The 21,104-nt window shown below is 39.4% G+C and overlaps 4 protein-coding genes across 7 annotated transcripts; 1 reads left to right on the top strand and 3 right to left on the bottom strand.

Annotated features, from left to right (window-relative positions):
* The first annotated feature begins 663 nt into the window (after positions 1-663).
* On the top strand, positions 664-5,367 carry LOC103478288 (protein FAM83A). The gene is made up of 6 exons (XM_008432021.2): positions 664-1,852; positions 1,932-2,048; positions 2,596-2,690; positions 2,807-2,974; positions 3,100-3,224; positions 3,860-5,367. The coding sequence occupies exons 1-6, from the start codon at positions 1,555-1,557 to the stop codon at positions 5,040-5,042; spliced, it is 1,986 nt and encodes a 661-aa protein (XP_008430243.1). The 5' UTR covers positions 664-1,554; the 3' UTR covers positions 5,043-5,367.
* A 764-nt stretch (positions 5,368-6,131) lies between these two features.
* lg16h8orf76 (linkage group 16 C8orf76 homolog) lies at positions 6,132-9,718 on the bottom strand. The gene is made up of 8 exons (XM_008432022.2): positions 9,503-9,718; positions 8,809-8,910; positions 8,199-8,342; positions 7,922-7,972; positions 7,698-7,842; positions 7,497-7,608; positions 6,615-6,747; positions 6,132-6,530 (listed from the first exon to the last, which is right to left on the bottom strand). The coding sequence occupies exons 1-8, from the start codon at positions 9,605-9,607 to the stop codon at positions 6,357-6,359; spliced, it is 966 nt and encodes a 321-aa protein (XP_008430244.1). The 5' UTR covers positions 9,608-9,718; the 3' UTR covers positions 6,132-6,356.
* Positions 9,719-9,935: 217 nt separating this feature from the next.
* LOC103478290 (snaclec rhodocetin subunit delta-like) lies at positions 9,936-16,370 on the bottom strand. Of its 4 annotated transcripts, none has more exons than XR_001777407.1 (5): positions 16,250-16,370; positions 12,084-12,110; positions 11,628-11,925; positions 10,904-11,049; positions 9,936-10,769 (listed from the first exon to the last, which is right to left on the bottom strand). XR_001777407.1 is itself a non-coding variant. In XM_008432023.2 (5 exons), exons 1-5 carry the CDS (start codon positions 14,622-14,624, stop codon positions 10,423-10,425), a joined length of 858 nt encoding a protein of 285 aa, XP_008430245.1. In that variant the 5' UTR covers positions 14,625-14,766; the 3' UTR covers positions 9,936-10,422. The 4 variants fall into 4 exon arrangements, 3 of the variants coding, with proteins under 3 accessions (XP_008430245.1, XP_008430246.1, XP_008430247.1); XM_008432023.2 differs by lacking the exon at positions 16,250-16,370 and adding an exon at positions 14,585-14,766; XM_008432024.2 differs by lacking the exon at positions 16,250-16,370 and adding an exon at positions 14,585-14,766 and having other exon boundaries at positions 11,628-11,895.
* A 1,051-nt stretch (positions 16,371-17,421) lies between these two features.
* Positions 17,422-20,867, bottom strand: LOC108167015 (fucolectin-4-like). Its single transcript, XM_017309389.1, has 6 exons — positions 20,802-20,867; positions 20,636-20,681; positions 20,417-20,446; positions 20,044-20,326; positions 19,483-19,628; positions 17,422-19,316 (listed from the first exon to the last, which is right to left on the bottom strand). Exons 2-6 carry the CDS (start codon positions 20,667-20,669, stop codon positions 19,294-19,296), a joined length of 516 nt encoding a protein of 171 aa, XP_017164878.1. The 5' UTR covers positions 20,670-20,681; positions 20,802-20,867; the 3' UTR covers positions 17,422-19,293.
* Between the last annotated feature and the right edge of the window lie 237 nt (positions 20,868-21,104).

Here is a 21,104-nt window from a genome sequence, read left to right as displayed (position 1 = left end):
AGCAAAGCCAAAGCATTAAAACCTCCAAAAAGGTAAAAAAAAAAAATCTCCATTGAAGACGGAAGACGGATGCATGTGAGCTGGAGATCTGCTTAAATGTATCATCATCAGTGTGAGAAACAGCCTTGGCTGAGGTTTTGTGTCTCTGCTCCTAATCCCTGTCTAGGTGTGTCTACCATTGAACCAAAAGCCAATCAGCCATTCTTTGACAGGAGCTGAAGTGACAGCCATCTTCATTCCAGTCACTCATTTGTTCCTGCGCTCATCAAGCTGCCTCAGGCCTGGGAACAAAACTCTACGTCTGCCGTGCTGAACTATTAACCACATCATGAATGTTTTCCTACTGCCTGTAAGAAAACAGGCAGTGCTGTGTTTATTTCATTTAATTACACATAGACTTACAACCCTCTCTATTTTTTTTACTTCACACATATGATAGGATCCTGAACTGTTTTAGAACCTTGAAAGAGCACGCATACTTCTTGAATAACAGTTTGTCAGGATTCAGCCACAAACTTTAATTCATTTCATTGTTGATGTGATTGAGCAACACAAAGCAGCACATAACTATGACATTCTGTAGCTGTTTTTTTTGAAGAATATAGATGTTTTTTTAGAAAACGAATCACATCACAAAGACCAAGGAACACAGCAGACAGGCCAGAAGAAAGTCAATTTGAAAGCAGAGTTGATTTGTGAAACAATTTCCCAAGCTTTAACCATCTCACATAAAAAAAATATAATAATAATATATTACCCAAAATTGGAAAGAGTCTGGCGCAGCTGCAAATCTGCAGATTAGGGAGGCAAAAAGAAAAAAACCCAGAAAACTTTTAGTCCAGTTTAAAGTTTTCCACAGGCTATACTGGACACAAATACTCTGGCCAGATTAGACCAATATCTAGTTTTTAAACCTAAATCCGAAATGCCATGTGTGTTTTCTGTCTCTACTGTGAAACAAAGTGTTGGAAGTATCATGCTGTGGGGAGCTGTTTTTGTTGTTGTTGCAGGGACAGGAAAGCTGTTCAGTGTTGATGGGAGTTTCACTTTCCAGCATGATATCAACCCTAAACATAAAGAACAGAACTAAATGGAACAGCTAAGAAAAAAAAATTACTTGTGTCAAAATGGTGTAGTTAAAGTCCAGGCCTAAATCTAATTGAGAATCTTTGGTTAATTTACTATATAATTACTACCGTAGTAATGATACTAATCATTACTATGTTTACTGTCAAATAGTAATGACGGTAATGATTACTAGTAATCCAACACATAAAATACCAAAAACGGAGATAAAAGTTGAGGATGTTGAAAAGTTCTGCGAAGTGCTGTGTGATAAACTCACCTGTCACATCTCATCTTGTTGAGGAAATCACCTGGCTCTCAGCAGAGGCGGGTCTACCTTCCCCTGACTTTCCACACCAGTAGTTCTCCCACACAGCTGCAGCAGAACCCCGAATGCAGTTCTTCTCTTATTATGCTGATCCAGACTGAAGCTTTTCGAATCAGAACCGTTCCTCCAGCCAGAAAACCCTTCATCAAAGCTCCTCCACCATGAACGGATGCAACAACATCTCAGTTTTGTCATACAGAAGGTTCCAGCCTGTGGGGAAGGTGAGGCGGCGGGTTCAGGACCTTCGCATCCCGTCGTCCTCTAATTATTGCGCCCATACGGCCAGCGGAACCAAGCCGGACCTGAGCCACAACGAGAGCGCGCGGTTAGCGGCCGACTGCCTGCTGTCCCGGGGCCTGGACGGATACCGCCAGGTGCTGCAGGCAGAGGGGGAGGTGGACTTCCTGTCAGAGCTGGAGAAGCTTTACATCCTACAAAACGGGAGAGATGCAAACACAGGTTGAGTGTTTTTCTCTTTTTTTTCTTCTTCTTCTTTTTTTGTGTGTTTCAGTTTTTTACTGTCTTGTGTTGTTAACAGAGTATGCAGACGACATAGACAACATGGATAAAGAGTTTGTCAACCTGTTTGCCCATTGTGAGTCCCAAACGAGCAGCGACTCCGCAGTGGAGTGTTTGGACCAGAAGATCGATAAAGGTATTAAATTACTTTACTGCAGTCATGTCTGTCTGAAAGCCAATTTCTTCAGGCTCCAATTTCTGTCTCCCCAGACGTGAAATTATTTGCTGCTGTGTCGGACGATCCCAGCAGGGCTGCAAAGTTATTGATTAATCTATCGACTGTTCTGACGATTAATCGTATACAAAAAATTAGCACATTGTACAGATTTTTTATTTAAGCACTTAAGCCTTTTATATACAATATTCGAAATACATTAAAAGATGAAACTATAAGCAAATATTTCACTTCCAATAAGAAAATAAACATTAATGCAACAACAAAGTGAATTTAAATAGGGTGAAGCTAAGACTATGCAGACTAAAGCTTTTGTCATTTTAAATGCAAAGTATGTTATAGAGTTTTGGCTTAATTACAGCTCTGAATATGTAGTTGTTTTTTCAGCAAATGGCATCTTTTGAGTCTGTATTCTCCAGTTAGCGATTAATTGATAACTAAATCAGCTGACAATTATTTCAGTAATCGATTCATTACTGAATTCGATTAATCTGATTAATCGTTTCAGCCCTAGATCCCAGCCCCGAGGTGTTTCTCCAGTCTGACAGGACTGCAGCTGCCATGAAAGATCTGGTCAGACAGTTCCTCAGAAAGGCTAAACTGGTACGATAGGAGGTGTGTTTGTGTGACTTGAATCCCTGTTGCTATAGTACCACACGGTTGGCAGGCATGCGGGTGACAGTGTGGGTGCGTGTATGTGTGTGTGTGTTTGTATTCAGGTCTTGGCTGTAGTGATGGACGCCTTCAGTGACCCGGAGCTGCTGTGTGATCTTCTCGAGGCGAGCAGGAAGAGAAACGTGTCTGTTCACCTCCTGCTGGACCATGTGAACATGGAGGGGTTTGTCAGCATGTGGCAGGAACTCAAACTCATCAGCAGAAACTTCCCGGTAAGTATTTTCAAAACAAGAAAAAAAAAAAAAAAAAAAAAAGATGGACATATTTAGCTTCAGACAGTGAGAAGAAAATTTGCTGCTGCATGTTTGTGATAGTTAGCGTGTGTTGGTGTGTACAGAAGGTGTCGGTGCGAAGCGTCACAGGTCAGACCTACAGCGCAAAGACGGGCAGGAAGCTGACAGGTCAGATAGCGGAGAGTTTTATCATCGCTGACTGGGATGAGGTGCTGACTGGTACATACAGGTACATCTACACACACACACACACCTACACACACTGCAAAAACACACCAAGTTTCACCAAGTATTTGTGGTCCAGTTTCTAGTGCAAATATCGTAGGACACTTTTAAGTAAGACAAAAACTAACTTAACAACTAACTTTTTAGCATGATGTAGGAGCTAATCTGGCAGATTTTTCCCTTATAACATGGGAAAAATGTTTTCTTATAAGTGAGCTTTACTTACATCATGTTATAATGTCATTCCTCATCAAAAACATACCTGGAGTGTTACCTTGACTCTTTCGTGCACCTCTGAGGAATCCTTGAATCTCCTGTGGGAACCATTCAGCTGTGCAAAACACCTGGGTACACCAAGATCCTCCTCAGAGCTGCACTTTCCAAGTTTCCGAGCTTCCGCTTCACAGAGCAGCCCTTGATTTACCTGATTGTGCTATAAAATAGCATTATGTGTCCGGAAAAGACAAAATACTGTCCCTTTAAGATATTTACACTAGAAACTAGTCAAAAATACTTGGTAATATTTGGTGTCTTTGCAGTATGCCGCTTCCAGAAAACATTGTCTGTTTCTCTATTAATGCTTCAGTGATTGTAAAACTCTTTCCTATGATGTATTCCTGTTTCTGGTGTCTCCCTCAGTTTCACATGGCTGTCCAGTATGGTCCATCAGAGTCTTCTGGTTCTCATCAAAGGCGCCTCGGTCTCACATTTCCATCAGGAGTTCCTCAGACTTCACTCCAGCTCCAAGCCGGTCCCTGGATTTGTCACTTTCATCTCTCTGCCACAGTGTCTTTGCCTTTACTCCCTATCTCATGAGCATCCAAACGGCTGTAACTGGAAATCCCACAATACTGTGACAGCAGCATGTTCACGTGGAGAGATTAGTCTACATCCTCCTCAAGGCGATAAGCAGCTCAGAGAGAAAATACCTCCACATCTGCCTCTGTGGCCTTCGGTTCAAACAGCAGCAGAGAGTGGAACAGGAGCCAAGACGGAGCTGCAGAATCAGAACCAGATTCACGGTCACCCTCATCTTCCCGATCAGACCTTCTCAGATGTTCAGCTTCTCAACACCACTGTGAAGAAGAATGCAGAGGTCCAAGAGCCGCGCAATCTGAACGATCTGTCCCTAACACACGGGCGGCAAAATGTTCACCGTCAGTCAGGCTTAAAGAAGCAAAACAGCCTCGCTCTCCTAGATGGGAGCAGCAAAGGAGTTTTCACTCTGCAAAGGAACAGAAACACGTCGGCAGGGTTCACACCAGACATCCAAGCACAAAGAGACCAACTGGATTCCTCACGAATTGCTCACGCTAAGGTGGAACCTCAACTCCTCTCACCTCCGTTGTCACAGAAAACACGACCGAACCTCAGCCGTCAGGTCTCTTTCAGGAGCTCCAGGGAGTACATGCCCAACCTCCAACCCAACGCCTTCAGAGGAACTAGCAAGCAGGAAGGGTTCATGGAATGGCATCAGGGTCGTCTGAACTCGTCCTCTCACACAGTGACCTCTTGCTTTAAACCATCACCAACAGGAGCAGGAACCGCTCTCGGTCCTCAGCAGCAGGCGGAGTCCAATCGGTTCCTGTCAGGCGTATGGGCCATGATGCAACCGCATCCCGTCAGACTGCACTGGAGCCCACAGAAGGCTGCGCGACCCGGAGCGATGGCTCGCTACAACTCCTTCAGCGGTGCACATGAGACGGGGCAGGTAGGCTGGAGAACCCTGCAGAGCAGCAGCAGCATGTTGCTGCGAAGGAGCCTGAGCCTGACGGACAGAAGCCCAGCAGGATACAGAGGAGCAGGACTTCACCCTGTATGAATGCATCCACAGTGCAATGAAAAGCCCATGAAGCAACAGAGCTCCACTGAACTGAGAGATTCAATCACCGAACAAGAAGCAGACCAAAAACAAAGCAATGCAGAAATCTGAAATCAAAGAGAAATTGTACGTTAATTTTCAAAATGCAATAAACATAAGGAAAAAAAAAAGAAAATGTTCCATTTCTTCTTAGCCCCTTTACTTTGATACCGCTGGATAGAAGCCACTGCCACCAAAAGCATTTGGACGTCACATTGCGTTAGTTTTCCACCACGTTATTCTCCATTCACATGGTGAAACACGGTAGTGGCAGAATTATGCTTTCTGTGACGGCAACAAGGATGCTGGTTAGAGTTGATAGGAAGATTATTTTTAGACAGAACAATTGACAAAAAAAAAGTGTCCATCTCCAGACATGCAATGTACTGACTGAAGGGAAGCAGTACAAATGTCTGCCAGACTAAACAGATTTTTTAATTAGGGGAAAAAAAAAAAGATTTAGTTTCTACTTGTTAGTTTTCCATTTTACTTTGTGTCAGTTTGCTTTAAAGCAAGAAAAACTGGGAAAACATCAGTGGAAATTAATCAATTTGCAAAGCACTGCTTTTCTGGTTCAGCTTTTATCTTTTAAAATTGACAAATTACCTAATTCTGTCTTTCAAAAGTAACTCAACACAACAGTGTGTCTCTGTTCTCATGACTCTGAATGGCCTTTCTGGTCCGTTATAAACATGACTTGGTTTTCCTACTAAAATGATTCTTTTATGTCGAGTTTTCCTCTTCAATATTAAATAACTTACCAGGCTGGAGTTTCTCATCTCATTTTGTGTTTGTGAGGACAAACTTGATTAAATCCAATCCAGTTCAGTTAATTTACAAATGTCATCTGAAGACACCTCACAGAGAAATGTCAACTTTTCTCAAAACATCTGAATCCTGCTTTTTTTGGACCATTTTTGATGACAATTTCTATAAGGATGAAGAACTTAAATGTAGTATTTTAGACAAAATATGTTGTAAAAAAAAACATTTAATTTGTAGAACATATAACAATTTTGAAGAGAAGAAGAAATAAAAAGACACGGATAATAAAATATAAACAAACCTGTTTACACAGATATACATGATATACATGTAATACTTATAGCTAGTCTTACCGGCAACACATTACTTATTCTTTGGTCGTCCCAAAAAAATAAAAAAAAACTTAAAATATACTGCAACACTGCTATATTTGCAATAAATATTTGAAGAATCTTCAGCATCATCTGAAATCCTCTGCCAGTTTGGCTGCAAACATGGATTCCAGCAGCATTAAGGTTCAGCCTGTGATCCATCACTCTGTGATCCATCAGTCTGTAACGCTGCGGCCAGTAAAACGCTGCTCCACCAGCGCTCTCTGAAGCTCTGCAAGCACACCAAGGTCAGGCTTTCCCCGTCCTGGTAGTCTTCCCTCATCTTCTCTGGGATCAGGTCCTCCGACATCACCTGGATCATCAAAGCAACAGCAGAAGGTTCTAGTAGAAGCAGAGTCTAGACTCTGGGAATGAAGTGAAAACTCGTCCCGCTCACCTCGGTGAGAGCCTGCAGCGTTGCTTCTTTAGGATTTAGTCGCTGTAGAGCCTCTTCTGTGATCCGGAGAGTTTTTTCACTGCGCTGCAACACAAAGGAGGACTGCTGCTGGCGCAGGATTCTCAACAGGAGCCTTTCAAGAAAAAAAATGCATAAAACAGGTGTATGATTTACACATAAACACTAAAACCAAGGAAATCTGTCATTTCATGTCACCTGCTGCTGTGTGGAGAAATGTTTAACTTCTACATAATAAATGACTTTGTTTTCAGGTTGTTTTTACGTGTTTAATGTAGGGCTGGACGATAAATCAATAACGATATATATCGCGATAGAAACATGATCAATATCAATAGATAATCCATCCATCCATCCATTTTCTTTACACCCTTGTCCCTTAGTGGGGTCGGGAGGGGTGCCGGTGCCCATCTCCAGCCAACGTACCGGGCGAGAGGCGGGGTACACCCTGGACAGGTCGCCAGTCTGTCACAGGGCTCAATAGATAATACTGATAGATATTCAAGAATTTTGCTGAATTCCAATCCAGAACCGCACAGCATTCTGGGGGATGTAGGCAGAGCAAAGGCTTTGCCAGCTAAGCAAGATTGGTGGCATCAACTAACTAACTTACTGAGGTTACCTAGCAACAACCTGTTGAGTAACTGGGCAGCAGAATTTTAAGGTTTCCCCACCGTGCCTCACAACTGCGTAAAAATGAATGAAAACACACAAAACTAATCAATAATTATCAATATCGACTGATATGAAATGCTTATATTGTGATATGTTTTTCAGCCATATCGTCCAGCCCTAGGTTAATGTTTTATTAGCTGGGTGTGATTTAGCCTGCGTCAAAGCAGCAGCTTCATCAGAAAGCGTTACCGTGTTCTGATGAAACACATGCAAGCTCTCAGCCAGACCCGGTCCTCAGTGAGCTCTGCTGCCCCCTCCTGGTCCGCCTCAGATTCTCCATTCACAGCCTCTGATGAGCGTTCTGGTACACAGAAGCACATAGTCTATATATACATATTGAGCTAAATATATGTAGATGAAAATATTTTTATCTAGACAAGGTTGCTGTACCCATGTCTGAGTGGCAGTCCAGCAGCTGTAAACACGTCTGACCCAGGCTGAACCAGTGCCAGGGGTTAAAGGGCATCAGGCTGCACAGCTGCTGCAGGCAGGACATCTGAGGCCCCACAAAGCCAAAGTGCTGGTAGATGTTGACCTTCAGGACGTGTTCAGATTTAAAGTTAGCACTCACACCAATCTGAATTTTGAACAAAAAGGTTTTATTTGACACAGACTTTGAGCAGCAGGAGGCTGGTCAGGTGGCAGGTGTTGGAGGCCTCTTTGTTCTGCAGGAAATGGACATGGTGTGAGGAACGCTGTTTACTACAGAAGACATCTGATCTTATTTTACACAAGATGTTTTTTTCATAATCTATCAAAAAAGTATTGTATTTTATGACAGTTCTTGACTTAAATCATTAAAACCAACCCCATGATCATTCAGAGATGTTTTTTTTTGTGAATAATTATAGCAGGTAATCTTAGGAAAAACCTGCAGGAAAAGAACTTCACCAGTAATCCAGCTAGCTCCAGCGCCTGCTCCCTTCGTCCCAGCTTGGTGCAGCATCGAGCCATTCCCTCCAGGACGTCGCGCCTGATGGTCAAATTGTTGTCTGCGATCCACTGCAGGCAGCTGCTGTAAGCATCCAGGGCTCTCTGAACGAGGCAGCATGAGACACAACGACAGTCAAGCAAAGATTCGGCTTTAAACTTAAACAGCTGCTGAGTTTGATGGTATTACTGCAGTAAAAGTATAAAACATCTAAAGTATCACTTCACATATTTAAATCATAAGAGTTGAAGGTGTGTGATTAAAGGATTGCAAAGCAGCTAGGCCTGATTAAAAAATATATACATTTGTGTGATGCAGAATGTTTTCCTGTGCATAAATAAATCCTGTATGTATTTTTGTACATAAACAACTATTTTAAATATTATGGAAATACGTATTTCTCCTCTTTCCGTCTGTCTCTTCTTCTATTCAAACTAGAAGCCAAAAATAAGAGTTTTGGCAAATTTCTCATCAGAATGCTGTCGCATTACATGCAAATTTTGTTGCGAAGTTCCAGTTGCAGTTCAGTTTTGCAAACTGAGTGAAAGGAAACTGAAGAACTCAAGTTACCTGATAGTTCCCATGCCTCAAAGCCAGGTCACCTCTGAACTTGAACACTTTCTGCTTCTCCAAGGAATCGTCCGTATCCAGAGCGCTGCTCTCACAAAACCACTGCGAGGAGAAACAGGAGGACGTGACTGATATATTAACTGTGAAGTGCAAACCTCATCTTTTAGAAAACAGAAATGGTCAAAATTATGTAAAGAGAAAGCTGACATTTTATGTTTTCCTGGTTGAAATTTAGCCTGCTTTTAACACGTAAAGGCAACGTTTTACAATAAACAGCGAACATTTGTATCAATACTTAAATCTTTTGGCTGCACAAATGATGAACAAAGGGGAATAAAAATGGCCGGCTGTTTTCCTGTTGATTTTATGTTTAAGAATATAAAGGGTCGATGCTTCATCATTAACTGATCAATTATAAACTATGAAACATCAAGTGAACTACAGACTTGAATGTTTACCCAAACAGCACGCTTAAAAACAGAACAAAAACTTTATACAAAACACTAAACTGAAAGCTTAATTTATTAAATCATCCATAAAAAGCTTTTTTATCCCCTCACAAAATAAATACAACGCTTCGTATTTTAGTGTCAGAATCTTTGAGAGAGAGAGAAAAAAACTGTATTGTTACCATTAATAACATTAGCAAACAGCAGCACATAGTCAACAATCATCCTCTGGCAGACAGTCTCACCTCTGGTTCACACAGTTTGGCGTTATAAGACGACAGAGACTCACACACCCGCTCCCTGGCCTCTGAAAACACAGAGTCATCAAAGGTGCTGCCGAATATCTCCATCCAGAAGCAAAAAGCCTAATAAAATATGGTATTACTACAAAAAAGGGGACCCAAATACTTATACTCAGTTTCACCAGTTTGTTTGACGCACAGTCAATCGGTCCGTCAAGAGCTGCTCCGACGGAAGATTCGTTAAATATATAGTTCCGGGATGAAAGGTACCCGGAGCACATTACCTCACGACAATCTTAAGTCATGCTTTTTATTTATTTTTATTACATTTTTAAGCCTTTGTTGTGTTGCTGTTTCTTCATCTGATTATTATTATTATTATTATTATTAAACATTATGACAATTAAGCAACATTTCTGTTGTTTTATTGATTTATTACTTTTTTCTTATTTTCATCTTTTATTTTGATGTTTTTACTTATTCAAATATTACTGAAAGCAAGCAACTTCATGCTAGACATAGAAATCACCGACTTATACGATACTTAAAAAAAACACACACACATTCCAAATTAAATTCCTCTGAAAACAATCAAATACAATACCTGAATTTCCAAGCACATTGGAGATAAAACAAAACTATAAAGTAATCCAGATTTTTGCTTAGAACAGAATTTAACTCTTGTGATTAAAAGAAAGTGCTATAGAATGTAAAAGATGAAAAAGCCATTACTTCAGAGCATCTGCTTTGGATAAAAGAGTCCAAGTCTAAAACTACAGGAAAGTACATAACCCCTCAAAGTAGTTATTGCAAAAATACAGAGAAAATGATTATTTTAGATTTTTTTAAAACACAGAAAAAGTTCCGTTTTATGACTACAAAGAAATATTAAAATTGAAATAAAGTAGACGTCCTAAACTTCTCTACAACTGACAAATAAAATTAAACTCTTCATAGTCAGACTTGCTGAACCAGCGATGGTCTCCTTTTTTCTCCATGGCTCCACTCATGTCACAGTCTTCTTTATATCCATCCCTATCCCAGAGTTTAAACTCTACAACATTATCATCAACCCAGAACCAGAAGTCCAGAGTGCAGGTGTAGTGAAGTCCGATCCATATGAAGGGACTGTTGGCTTTCTCAGCCTCCAGCTCAGCAAAGGCCTGCATCTGTTCATCCAAGATGGAGGCCAGATCTCTGTGTTTATCTCTGCAGTAGTACAGAGCTTCTTCCCAGGTCTTGTTTTGGTCAATCAGTAGAAGAGGTGAAGCTTAGAAAAGAAAAACAAACTTAGTTTAAAATATATTTGCAATAATATCTGCAACAATTAAAAACTTAAGTTTCTTTGAAAAATCATTACAAATTATTTTATGTGTCTTTTTATGGTGGGAGTTCATCACATACTCATTTTTGTTCCAGTGATGTTCACGTCACAGAGAACCATTTGTTTGTTTTCTGATATGATCACAGTGACGTATCGCCCCGACACTGATGAAGGAAACTTATAGACATTGGTCTGGTCTGTTTTGAAGGCTGTGATGTTTTGAACCCTGGATGAGAGAGATAAAAATTAAACATAACACTGACATGACAAAGTAACCTCTTCAACATGAATGACATAAATAACACTGAAATAAAAACAGGGAATTTGCAGTAACTTCACATTTATCGCAGTGTTTTCAGTTTGCCATCATTGTATAAATGTCATCCAGGGAAGAAAAGCCTTTAAAAGTCATGTTCAAGATTTTGCTTTCATTCATCTGCACATTTGTTCAGACATCAGTATATTAATAATGTTTAATGTGAAAAAAATAGCCACAAATTCTTTGAGCCTTTAAGGCCTGGAATAGACAATTCTGTGACATATATTGTAGCTCAAGGGGAAAAAGAGCTAAATCCTTCAGTGACTGAATTTGCATTTTGAAGGTTTGTAAAATAATTATTTCATTGGATGAAACACATGCAAAATTCTAAAAATGTTAAATAAATCAGTTTAAGATAACATGACCCTTACAAAAGGAAGGATCTTCACACCTGATCTGTCAGTTATCATTAGGCTGATTAAAATTGCATATATATATATATATATATTTTTTTTTTTTTTCTCTCCATGAGGGGAGATTCTTACAGCTTGTTGTTGGTGCCATTGTTCTGACGAGAGTTCCCGATGTAGATCTTGGCACCTGATATGTCAGTCGCCTTATTATTCTGAATAAAATTTCTGATATTGATACAGGAAATGTTGTAAACACCCTGCAGGTCTACAGACCACCAGGAGTTCGTCTGCTGGTTGGTGTGAGAACAAGTCGAGGGATTTCCATCAACGGCTCTGTCAGCAGTGAGCGGTGTTTCTTCACTATAGGTTGTAGACTGGTATGCTCTTTTGTCCGTCAGCTCTATGTTTGGTGTGTTGCAGAAAAAGGACTCTGTCAAATTACAAAGCATTTAACTTCAAAGTGTTGGTCTTCACATGACAATCATTTTAAGACTTATTTGACTTCAAATGACACTTATCCACAGTAAAGTTATGACATGAAAGATTAAACACAATAAGTGGATCAGACCAAAAATATATGGAACCTACCTGGTTCTTGATTTGCACACAGCCTTCCTGTAAATACATTTTAAAAAGTTAATTTTATAGAGAAACAGTTAGAGCTTCTTCTTTAATAAAATCATTAATTGACTAAAAACCTCATCTTTCAAACCTGAAAATAAACCCATTGTATGATGTGTAGCATTATTTTTGCTGTGTATTAAAATAAGAGGTCATTGACAATAAAAACTAACTGTTTTAGTACTTGTAACACCAAGACCTCAGGCAAAAAGGACTTTCAGTTAAATCACCCCTTATTATGAGGCAATTCAGACAGAGGATTAGACAGCGACTTGAAAAGTTGGGAGCTGACAAACTGGAAGTCTGAGATAATGGATAAGCCCAAAAGTCAGAATGAAAAGGCAGGCAGCTAAATATCTAGTTTGGAATTAAATATTTATCTCCATATGATTCTTCAGACTAAAGTGAGAATTGCATAGTTACAACTACAACTGGAATGCACAAGTAGGCACATAACAGCTGGACCACAGCCAATCAGAGGGGGTTTGGGATATTTGACAGAGGCTCCATCATGATGGTTAGATGCCTCTAATTTTGAAAAAAAGTTCAGACTTATAAAAGTGGAACAATGCTCCCTGTCTCTGTGAATATTACTGTGCTGATCAACTGAGACGTATGATTTACTGCTAGTGTTCACCTACTACGCAGGACAGACGCATGTTGCATGAACTGTCACACAACAAATACTACTTATCACTGTACTAGCTGACATGAAACTGCAAAATAAATATTATTACAGCAGACTTTATGTCCCTGCTCAAGTCTTGGACTGGATTCCCGCAAATTTGCAAGGTGGTAGAACTGTGTAGAATAGCGGTTCTCAACGTGGGCGGTACCGCCCCCCAGGGGGCGTTCAGAGGACTGCAGGGGGCGCTGGCGGACATTTTTACAAAAGGGGGGCGCTGGGATGCCTTTGGGGGGCGTTTGGTTGAAGGTAAACTTTACACCTTAAATGCACAACAATGCCAGTTTAGACTTTGAGCAACTTGGTAAAACTGTATTGTGTAACATTAAAACATGCTTGGCTGCAACTGTATCGATGGAAGCTCTTCTTCTATTCAGTGTTTGTAGCTTCATGGCGCAGCTCAGCTCCGCATCAGTTCAGCGTTACACCGGCTGATGACGCTGCTGTGATTCACTTTGTCTGGTATTTATGTAGGCTACATATGTTTTGGCAGTTCTGTGATCATGTCAAAGCAGCAATTTATATTAAAAAGTGTTTTATTTCCGTTTGAAAGCTGCCCCCTTTCATGGAAGGACAACAGAAAATCGCTCTTATAAACATATAATTACTAAAATCACGATGCCCTCACTTTGTATCCCTCTGAAAAATGAACCCATTTAAATAAAGAAATCCCTCCATGGGTGATACCACGATAGAGAGCGTTCATTTTATAGCGTTAACACCGGAGCTGTAAGTGGTCCGACATGATTGAACAACGTACCACAGCACTTTTAAATTTAAATAATCAGAATGCAGAAATTGTTTCCGTTGTTTTAAAATGTTTATGTCAGTCTGCCTTTTCCCCATCGATATGTTTCCCGACCGCCCTGCACCTTAGGGGCTAAAAAAAAAAAGAAACAAACAACGCCGCGCACATTGCGCAAAACTCTGAAACATGAGAAGCGGGCAAAACGGAGCAACGAACTAGATGTGAATTATGGCATAAAAACAGAGAATCCGACGCTGAACAGTGAAAAATAAACACATGATGTGAAACACATGATGATTAGGCGGCGCAGCAGGTGATGAGTGAAGATTACTGATGGTGAGCATCAATAATCGATAAAATAAATCTAGCAACAGGAAAGAAACTAAAGTGGACATAGCAATAAACCAAGAGAGGATAATACTAATCAAATGAAACTAAATGGAAATGAATGAAGAACAAAATGCAAGAATAAACTAAGAAACTAAAGTAAATACGGAGGAATAAACTGGTATGGCAAGACCTTTAGAGTAATAATTAATACAGAGGACTGTATAGCAAAAATAAACAGACACTATTTCCAGATAAAAGGTAAAATAATATTGTTGAAGTGCCATGGGTAGGGGCGCAACGACACATTATTCAGGTGGATGCGAAAACATAAATCGGTTTTGCATTTTTCTGTTTGTATACATTATGTTGTGCTATTTTAAATGATTATCACTTCAATTTTTAGAGTTATTTTTTAAAAGCCCACTTAGGGACAAGTGCTGCGAATTAGCTGTTGGTATTGCACCATGATGCAAACATAGGACTGCTGTTTTATTCAGTTTGTCTATGTTGATGTGTGTCTGTCCCTATCAAAAGATAAACTTTATAATTATAAATGCTGCCAGTTGCATGTGGGGTATCACTAGCATGATGTCTCTTTGACTTACTCCGTTCAGTATACAAAACATGAGTTCTGTGGTATAACAGCACTCTTCTTTAATATAATTAATATTGAGGGAAAAAAATAGAAGTAAATGAGAAGCTTACCCATCAGAAAGATGGAGGTGAAGAACAGAATCCATGACATTTTTGGAGGACACTATGTTCTCTAAAATTAGTTCTTAGCCACGGACAAGTAAACTGTGTCCCGGACAGAGGCTGTTCACTGATGCCTTCTCCTCTACAAACAGGTAAATCAAGAGTCAGTTTGAGTTCATGTAGCTTCACTCCTCTTGTTAGGTTGCTTCCCTCTGACAGCTCATGTAGACAAAATCCAGTTTCATGGTGGCACCTGGATTTGAATATGTATTGTTGCCTTAATAATAGATGGTTTGAATACCCCATTGCTTACTGCTCTTTGAATCTCATTTGCATTAATTTGGGGAATCAGATCCTAAATGACGCTGGCACAGCGAGTGTTTATCTGGGATGAGGTCAGACTTGATAACCATGCTAAAATGTAGTGTGTAAGAAATAAAGTATGAAACAAATGATCTTAGTTATATATATATATTTAGATTATTAAAGAATCAATAAACATACAATACATTCACATATATTTGAGATGTGCCGTTCAGGTTTTTTCCTGCCAATTCCGATCACCCATAAGGGCCGATCACAGTTTTTATTTTTTTTTAATCATAAGCACTACCGGTTACATTATGTGGAAATTTGCTCAAAAAAAGAGCAAATGTGATGAAAATCACAGGATTTCTTGTTGATCATGTGGCAACACTAAGGTAGGAGTCTGGTACTCTGCTCCTCCTCACAGCAGGGTAACCAGAAGTTAACACCACCTTGGGAATTGCACCCAAGGAAATGTGCTTCTCGTAGGCTCGAGGTTCGTGACCAGAGAGAACAAGACTTTTCCAAAAATAGGGATCACATTTATCGTTTTACGCTTAAAAAAAATAAATAAACAATCACAACAGGAAGGGATTGTACAGTACTGAGGCCTACCAGCAGGGGGAGGGCGGTCCAAATGGGAACTGGTTCCTAAAATAAATCACCCCAAACACTTGTGAACAGGCATTCAATCATGAAGAAACCCCAACACCGGCCACTCGCTCAACACACAGTTCCGGTCTCCCAGGAGGCCCCTCCCACTACCGTCAGCTCTCAGCCTGGAGACAAGAGGGTGGGGTTAAACAAGCAAATACAAAAAGAACACAATTACAATTTAAACTTGGCCAAAGACTAAAATGAGGTTACCGCCAACATAACCAATTAAAATCATCAATGTTTTAATAGAATAGTTTAAAACAATCCATGGCTGCTACCTGCAGTGAGGCTGGAGGCTATACACAAAATAGAATGTTCCAAAGTAACAAATTCAAACCAAAGAAAACCCAAAACTAAAGAAACAAAACAGATTAAACAAAGCAGTTGGGAAAATGAAACGAAGTCAACCAATGAAACAAGATAAACTAAAAAGAAAAAAAAAATGAAAGAAAACACAGACAAAACAGGGTCTCCAGTGAGCTGCAGCAGTGTCAGAGCTGGAATTAAATCAAAAGGTTAGTAGGTGATTTACATACGATGGAAGGCAGAGGAAACCATCGTCACCCATCAGAGCTGATGTGACTTCACCCAAAACCAGAGGATCCTTTCCAGCCCACAGTGGGAGGATCAGCTTTCCAATATGCGCTATATATAAATAATTGTTATTTTTGGTGTTATGGAGCTGTATGGGTGCAATAAAACAATACATACCCGTTTTATGTGCAAACTGCACTGGGGAGGGTGAATTACAGCCACACCCCAGTACCAAGCAGGAGCTTCCAGTGGTTTTCTAGATGTAAACAATTCAAGTCAAATACTGAATTTGTAGGTCTTATGCCAAAGGAGAAACATTACTTACTGATGTTAGAGCTTTAAAACCTTCACACTACCCAAGTGACCTTCCCAATGACGTGTGACCAAATGCCAGCATAAGCAACCAGGTGAGAGAGTCTGCCTTTATACTCTCCACCCCTTATGAGGTGATTAGGGACCAGGTGTTTTGAATATTGGGGCAGGCTTCTCCCTGCTACAATCATAAGATGAATGAACACAGTAAAAAGGGGAGGGGGGACAGATTTTATCAGGCGGTTAAAATATTTTATTCCCCCATCCTAGCTTTGTCAAAAAAAGAGCAAATGTTATGAAAATCACAGAAATTATTGTTGATAATAAGAGGAATGAAAACAGTAAAAGACTTGCAGGTAAATTAATTTGTTTCCATTTTATAGAGGGCGAACACATTATTTCAGGCAGCTGAAATATCCATTCTCTCCTCCTCCAATAACTTTGGAAAATAAAAGGCACTTGTTTCCAAATTCTCAAAAAATATTATGTGTGATAGCATACTAGACATTTCCTTAATCCAGTAATGTCATATTTTACATTAGAACAGGATTTACCAAAAAGTTTACACTCTGATCTTTTCAGGAAGTCTTTATTTTTGTGCCCTGCTATCGGCCAGCTTCCCTCCTCCTCTTTTATCAGAAATGAAAAATTATAAATGCACACAACGTGTTGGAAACCTGTGTTTGTTGACTGACTTTTGTCAGGCTTACGAGAGAAAAGCTGAAAGATCGATTCACTTCGCGTTTAAAATAACACAAAACAGCGTAATAAGACCTCCACACAAGACCTCGTTTATTTATGTATGTATTTTTATTTTTGATAGCTGCCGATTAAAGTGAAAGTTACAACATTGACATGATTATATGAGTAGTTTTTAGCCGAAAAATCGATCAGAAGCGCCGTAAAAATGGTCAGATCCGCCGGATCCACCTCTCTGGCTGCAATGCGCGCTCCCGGACACAGGGGGAACAGATTTTCTCACAAGACCGAAGCCGAGTGAACACAGCTAGCTAGCTAGCTATCCATCAGTAGGTTCAGCAAATCTGTTGTGGAAATCTGAGTTCAAACTGAAATAATGTTAAATATTTTTGGATTTTTGATGGCCAGGGGGAAAAAAACAACATAAAAAACATCTGACCTCAAAATAGAAAACGTCAAACCTTTTTACTATTTCCAGCCATAGATCCAAAAACTGACATCTGACTATCAGCTTAAAAAAAACATAACATTCATAACCGTGATAAAGGAAATGTGCAACCATTGATGCTAGGATCAATTAGAAAATATAAAAAGATCCAAAAATGTGTCTTTAATCAACATTAATGAGAAGATAGCTTTTATGTTTTATTTCATCACCAAACAGGGCATATCTCCATATAAAATTACCATTAAGAAAAGCACTCAAAGCTGATAAATCTGTTCTCTAAATCAGTGACGTTGTACAGAATTTCAAAAATTGAACATTTATTTCAGTGTAAAATATTTTGTGATGTTTAATACTTTAATGAAATTTTTTTTACATTTGCTGTACTTCTCCATTTATTCTGATAAAACAATAAAACAGCCTAATAAGAAAGGATCTTTAGCGGTCATTTACAACAAGCTTTAAAGCATTAAACATTATAAATACTTCATAATGATATCAGTGAGCATGACACTATACAGACTCAGAACTCTTTGATACAAATACAAATAATTATTACCATGACATAAAGGGGGCAGAGCACCCTCAAATGAAACTTGCCACAAATAACGGAACATCTCCTTTATCCGAGGTTCTGCTGCGCACCGTGCTCAGCAGGCTGCGGTCTTCTCCTGTCTGTCTGCGGTCAGGCTGCAGCTGAAATAAACAGCCAATCAGCTTTCAGTTTTCAAACGAGCCTAACGCGAGCGAGATCCCGCTCCCTGCTAGCCAACCTGCTTGCTAACGATGGCGACTTTATCTGTCAAGTTGTCTAAATCTTAAATGTGCACGAAAGGAGCACAGTGTTTTGCTAAGACTACAGCTACAAAACAAACCCCAACGTTTCACAGGTCAGTGAAAGGTTTTAATTAAAAAAAAATATCGACGGAGTTGGAAGTAGGTCAGTTTATGTTCCCTTGACTTCAACAACCTTAGCATGTTCGGTGTGTTTTGGTTCAGTTTGAAAGGCGACTCTCACACCAACTATGTGGCAGAGCATCAGTCGAGCAGGTTTTTAAGGTAGCTAATGAACCCCGCTGTGTTTACTGTTACGAATTGAATATTCTGTTCTTTTTGTGGGAAATGTTTGCGTTTTTGGCGCTGAATCCTGATACTTAACGCAGTGCTGCTCTGTCAGCTATTGGATTTGTTGTTACTCGGTTGTTATGCGTGTAAATCAAACATTGTGTCCAAACAAATTTTTTACAAAAAAAATGAAAGAAGATGAACTAGGTGAGTTCCTGAATTGGAATTGTGTAAAAATGTTAATAATTCATCAAAGGGAAACTGCAAACTTCTGCAAAGGCTACCGGAATAATATATTTAAAGGGCTTTTTTGTCGATATTTGCTGTAAATATAATTCAGCCTGTAAGTTGATGTGAAGTTCGCTTACGTTTCTATGACGTCACTGTGAGGAGTCAACTTCTACTCGACTTTTATCATTTTATAGTCCACCATAAAATATATGAAGTCTATAACCTCTAATATGTATATACATAATGACGCCCCCTTAACATTTTCGCCTGCCTCCTCATGTATCCATGGCTAGAACGGCCGTGACATAAGTTTTGCGCAAAGAAGGAAAATCAAACCAACCACCCAAAAAATGACAGAAACAAAAATGAACTTTTCAAACAGAGGGTCGTTCTGTCTGCATCTGTCCATCCAGGATTCAGAACCGATTTCTGATTTCCTCCAGAGATTTTCAGGGATTCTTCACAACAATCAGTCAAAACAGAATGGAGGTTCTTGAAAAAAAACACACAAAAAAAACATGTTTTCTTGTGTAAATCCAGTCAACACGAAATATATAATCCACTTGGAGAAGTGATGGGAAATGCATACAAATAAAATCATTAACTAGCAGTGTTACTATCAAGTAATGTGTGACACCACATTTCAGCGTTAACTTACCCAAAGCTGTGCCAGTGATGTTCACGTCACAAAGAACCGTGGCTTTTTGTCCTGGTCTGATCACCGTCACGTAGCGCCCAAACACAGATTTGGGGAACCTGAAGACGTTTATCCGGCCTGTGTTGAACTCTGTGATGTTGTAGGCTCTGAGTAAAAGACAAAATATATCAGCTGACCAACATCAAAACAATTTGAGAAACAATGAAACACCCGAACAGTGATGCAGAAAAACCAACACTTTTTTCAAGTGTTGGGGAAGAAAAAAAAAAACACCTTTTCCCAACTGATTTTTTCTTTCACTCAACTGTCTATAAATATGCTGTACATTTTTTGACATTAAAATTTTATGAGACGTATTTTTACTATCTACAAGCCATGAACATAAATTACAAGACATAACCTCTTCAGATTTCACTGGTGTAATAAATCGATATTTTTTTATTAGTTTCACTTTCTGAAATGACGAAAAATACAATAGTTTTGAACTGAACCTGCATGTTATATCATGTTAAAGCCTGAACATGTAAAATGTAACACATCGAGGAAACAGGAGGATCTCACAGTGTGCCGTTGTCATTTGGAGAGTTTCCTACGTAGATCTCGGCAGGCGTTACGTTTAGACTTGAGCAGTTCTTGTTGTATATAGAGACACAGGAAACGTTGTGAACCCCCTGCAGGTCAATTCTCCACCAGGAGCTCGAATTAATCAGGGTGAGAGAACATGTGGAGCGATTCCCATCAGAGGCTCTCTCAGCGTTGGTTAGTCGGCTGTATTCATTAGAGAAGTTCGAAGACTGAGATGCGTTCTTGTCAGGCAGATGTATCAGCGGTTCGTTGCAGTAATCTGTAAATAAAAAGAGACGATTAGACACGTTCTTTCCAAATTTCATGACATTATAAAAAAAAAATCTTAAGGTGATTTATTTGGTCTCACCTGTTGTCTGCTGAGTTACATGCAGCCTTCCTGTGAAGTGTGGTAAAAGTCTAATTTTTTAATTATTTACTACTTTTAGTTAATAACGACAAAATTCTGACATTTAGCTACGTCATTTATATGTTTACATGTTTTTCTCTGTCCTGTTGTAAAAATGTATTTTTTACACACTTAATCTCCAAAAATATAGAAATGTTATGGATGAAATGAGCAACTCACCAATCAGTAAGATGGGTAACAGTCTCCACATCATCTTTGAGGGTTTCTGAAATTGTTTTTCATAAATGACTGAATAAGATATGAGGAAAAAAAAGTTCTTTGCACAAATAACTTTTCCATTATGAAACCAACAGCTGTCTCATCCAGTCATGTTAAACTCACTCACCGTTGGGACGACGTTGATCACTCTCAGCTGATTTATGATTCTCTCTCAGTCACACCTCGGCTTTTATTTGTCAGTGTTTCTAAGTTGGAACAAAATGTTGTCTACATGTCCAACCTGATCCAAATATAGATATTTTACTTCAGAAGTACGTTTAAACCAAATGTTTGCATCTGATTTCCATCGGTGAAAAAGAAACAAATGACAGTACCGCTGTTCATGACTCACCTTCGTTTTCCTATCATGAAGAGATGTAAATGTGTCCTGGTTTGTTGACAAAGAGACTCTTTAATCAGAGAGCTTTCC

This window comes from Poecilia reticulata, linkage group LG16 (assembly GCF_000633615.1).
Source record: "Poecilia reticulata strain Guanapo linkage group LG16, Guppy_female_1.0+MT, whole genome shotgun sequence".
NCBI lineage: Eukaryota > Metazoa > Chordata > Actinopteri > Cyprinodontiformes > Poeciliidae > Poecilia > Poecilia reticulata.
The sequence above is the reverse complement of the archived record's forward strand: the minus strand, read 5'-3'. Positions and strand labels throughout refer to the sequence as shown.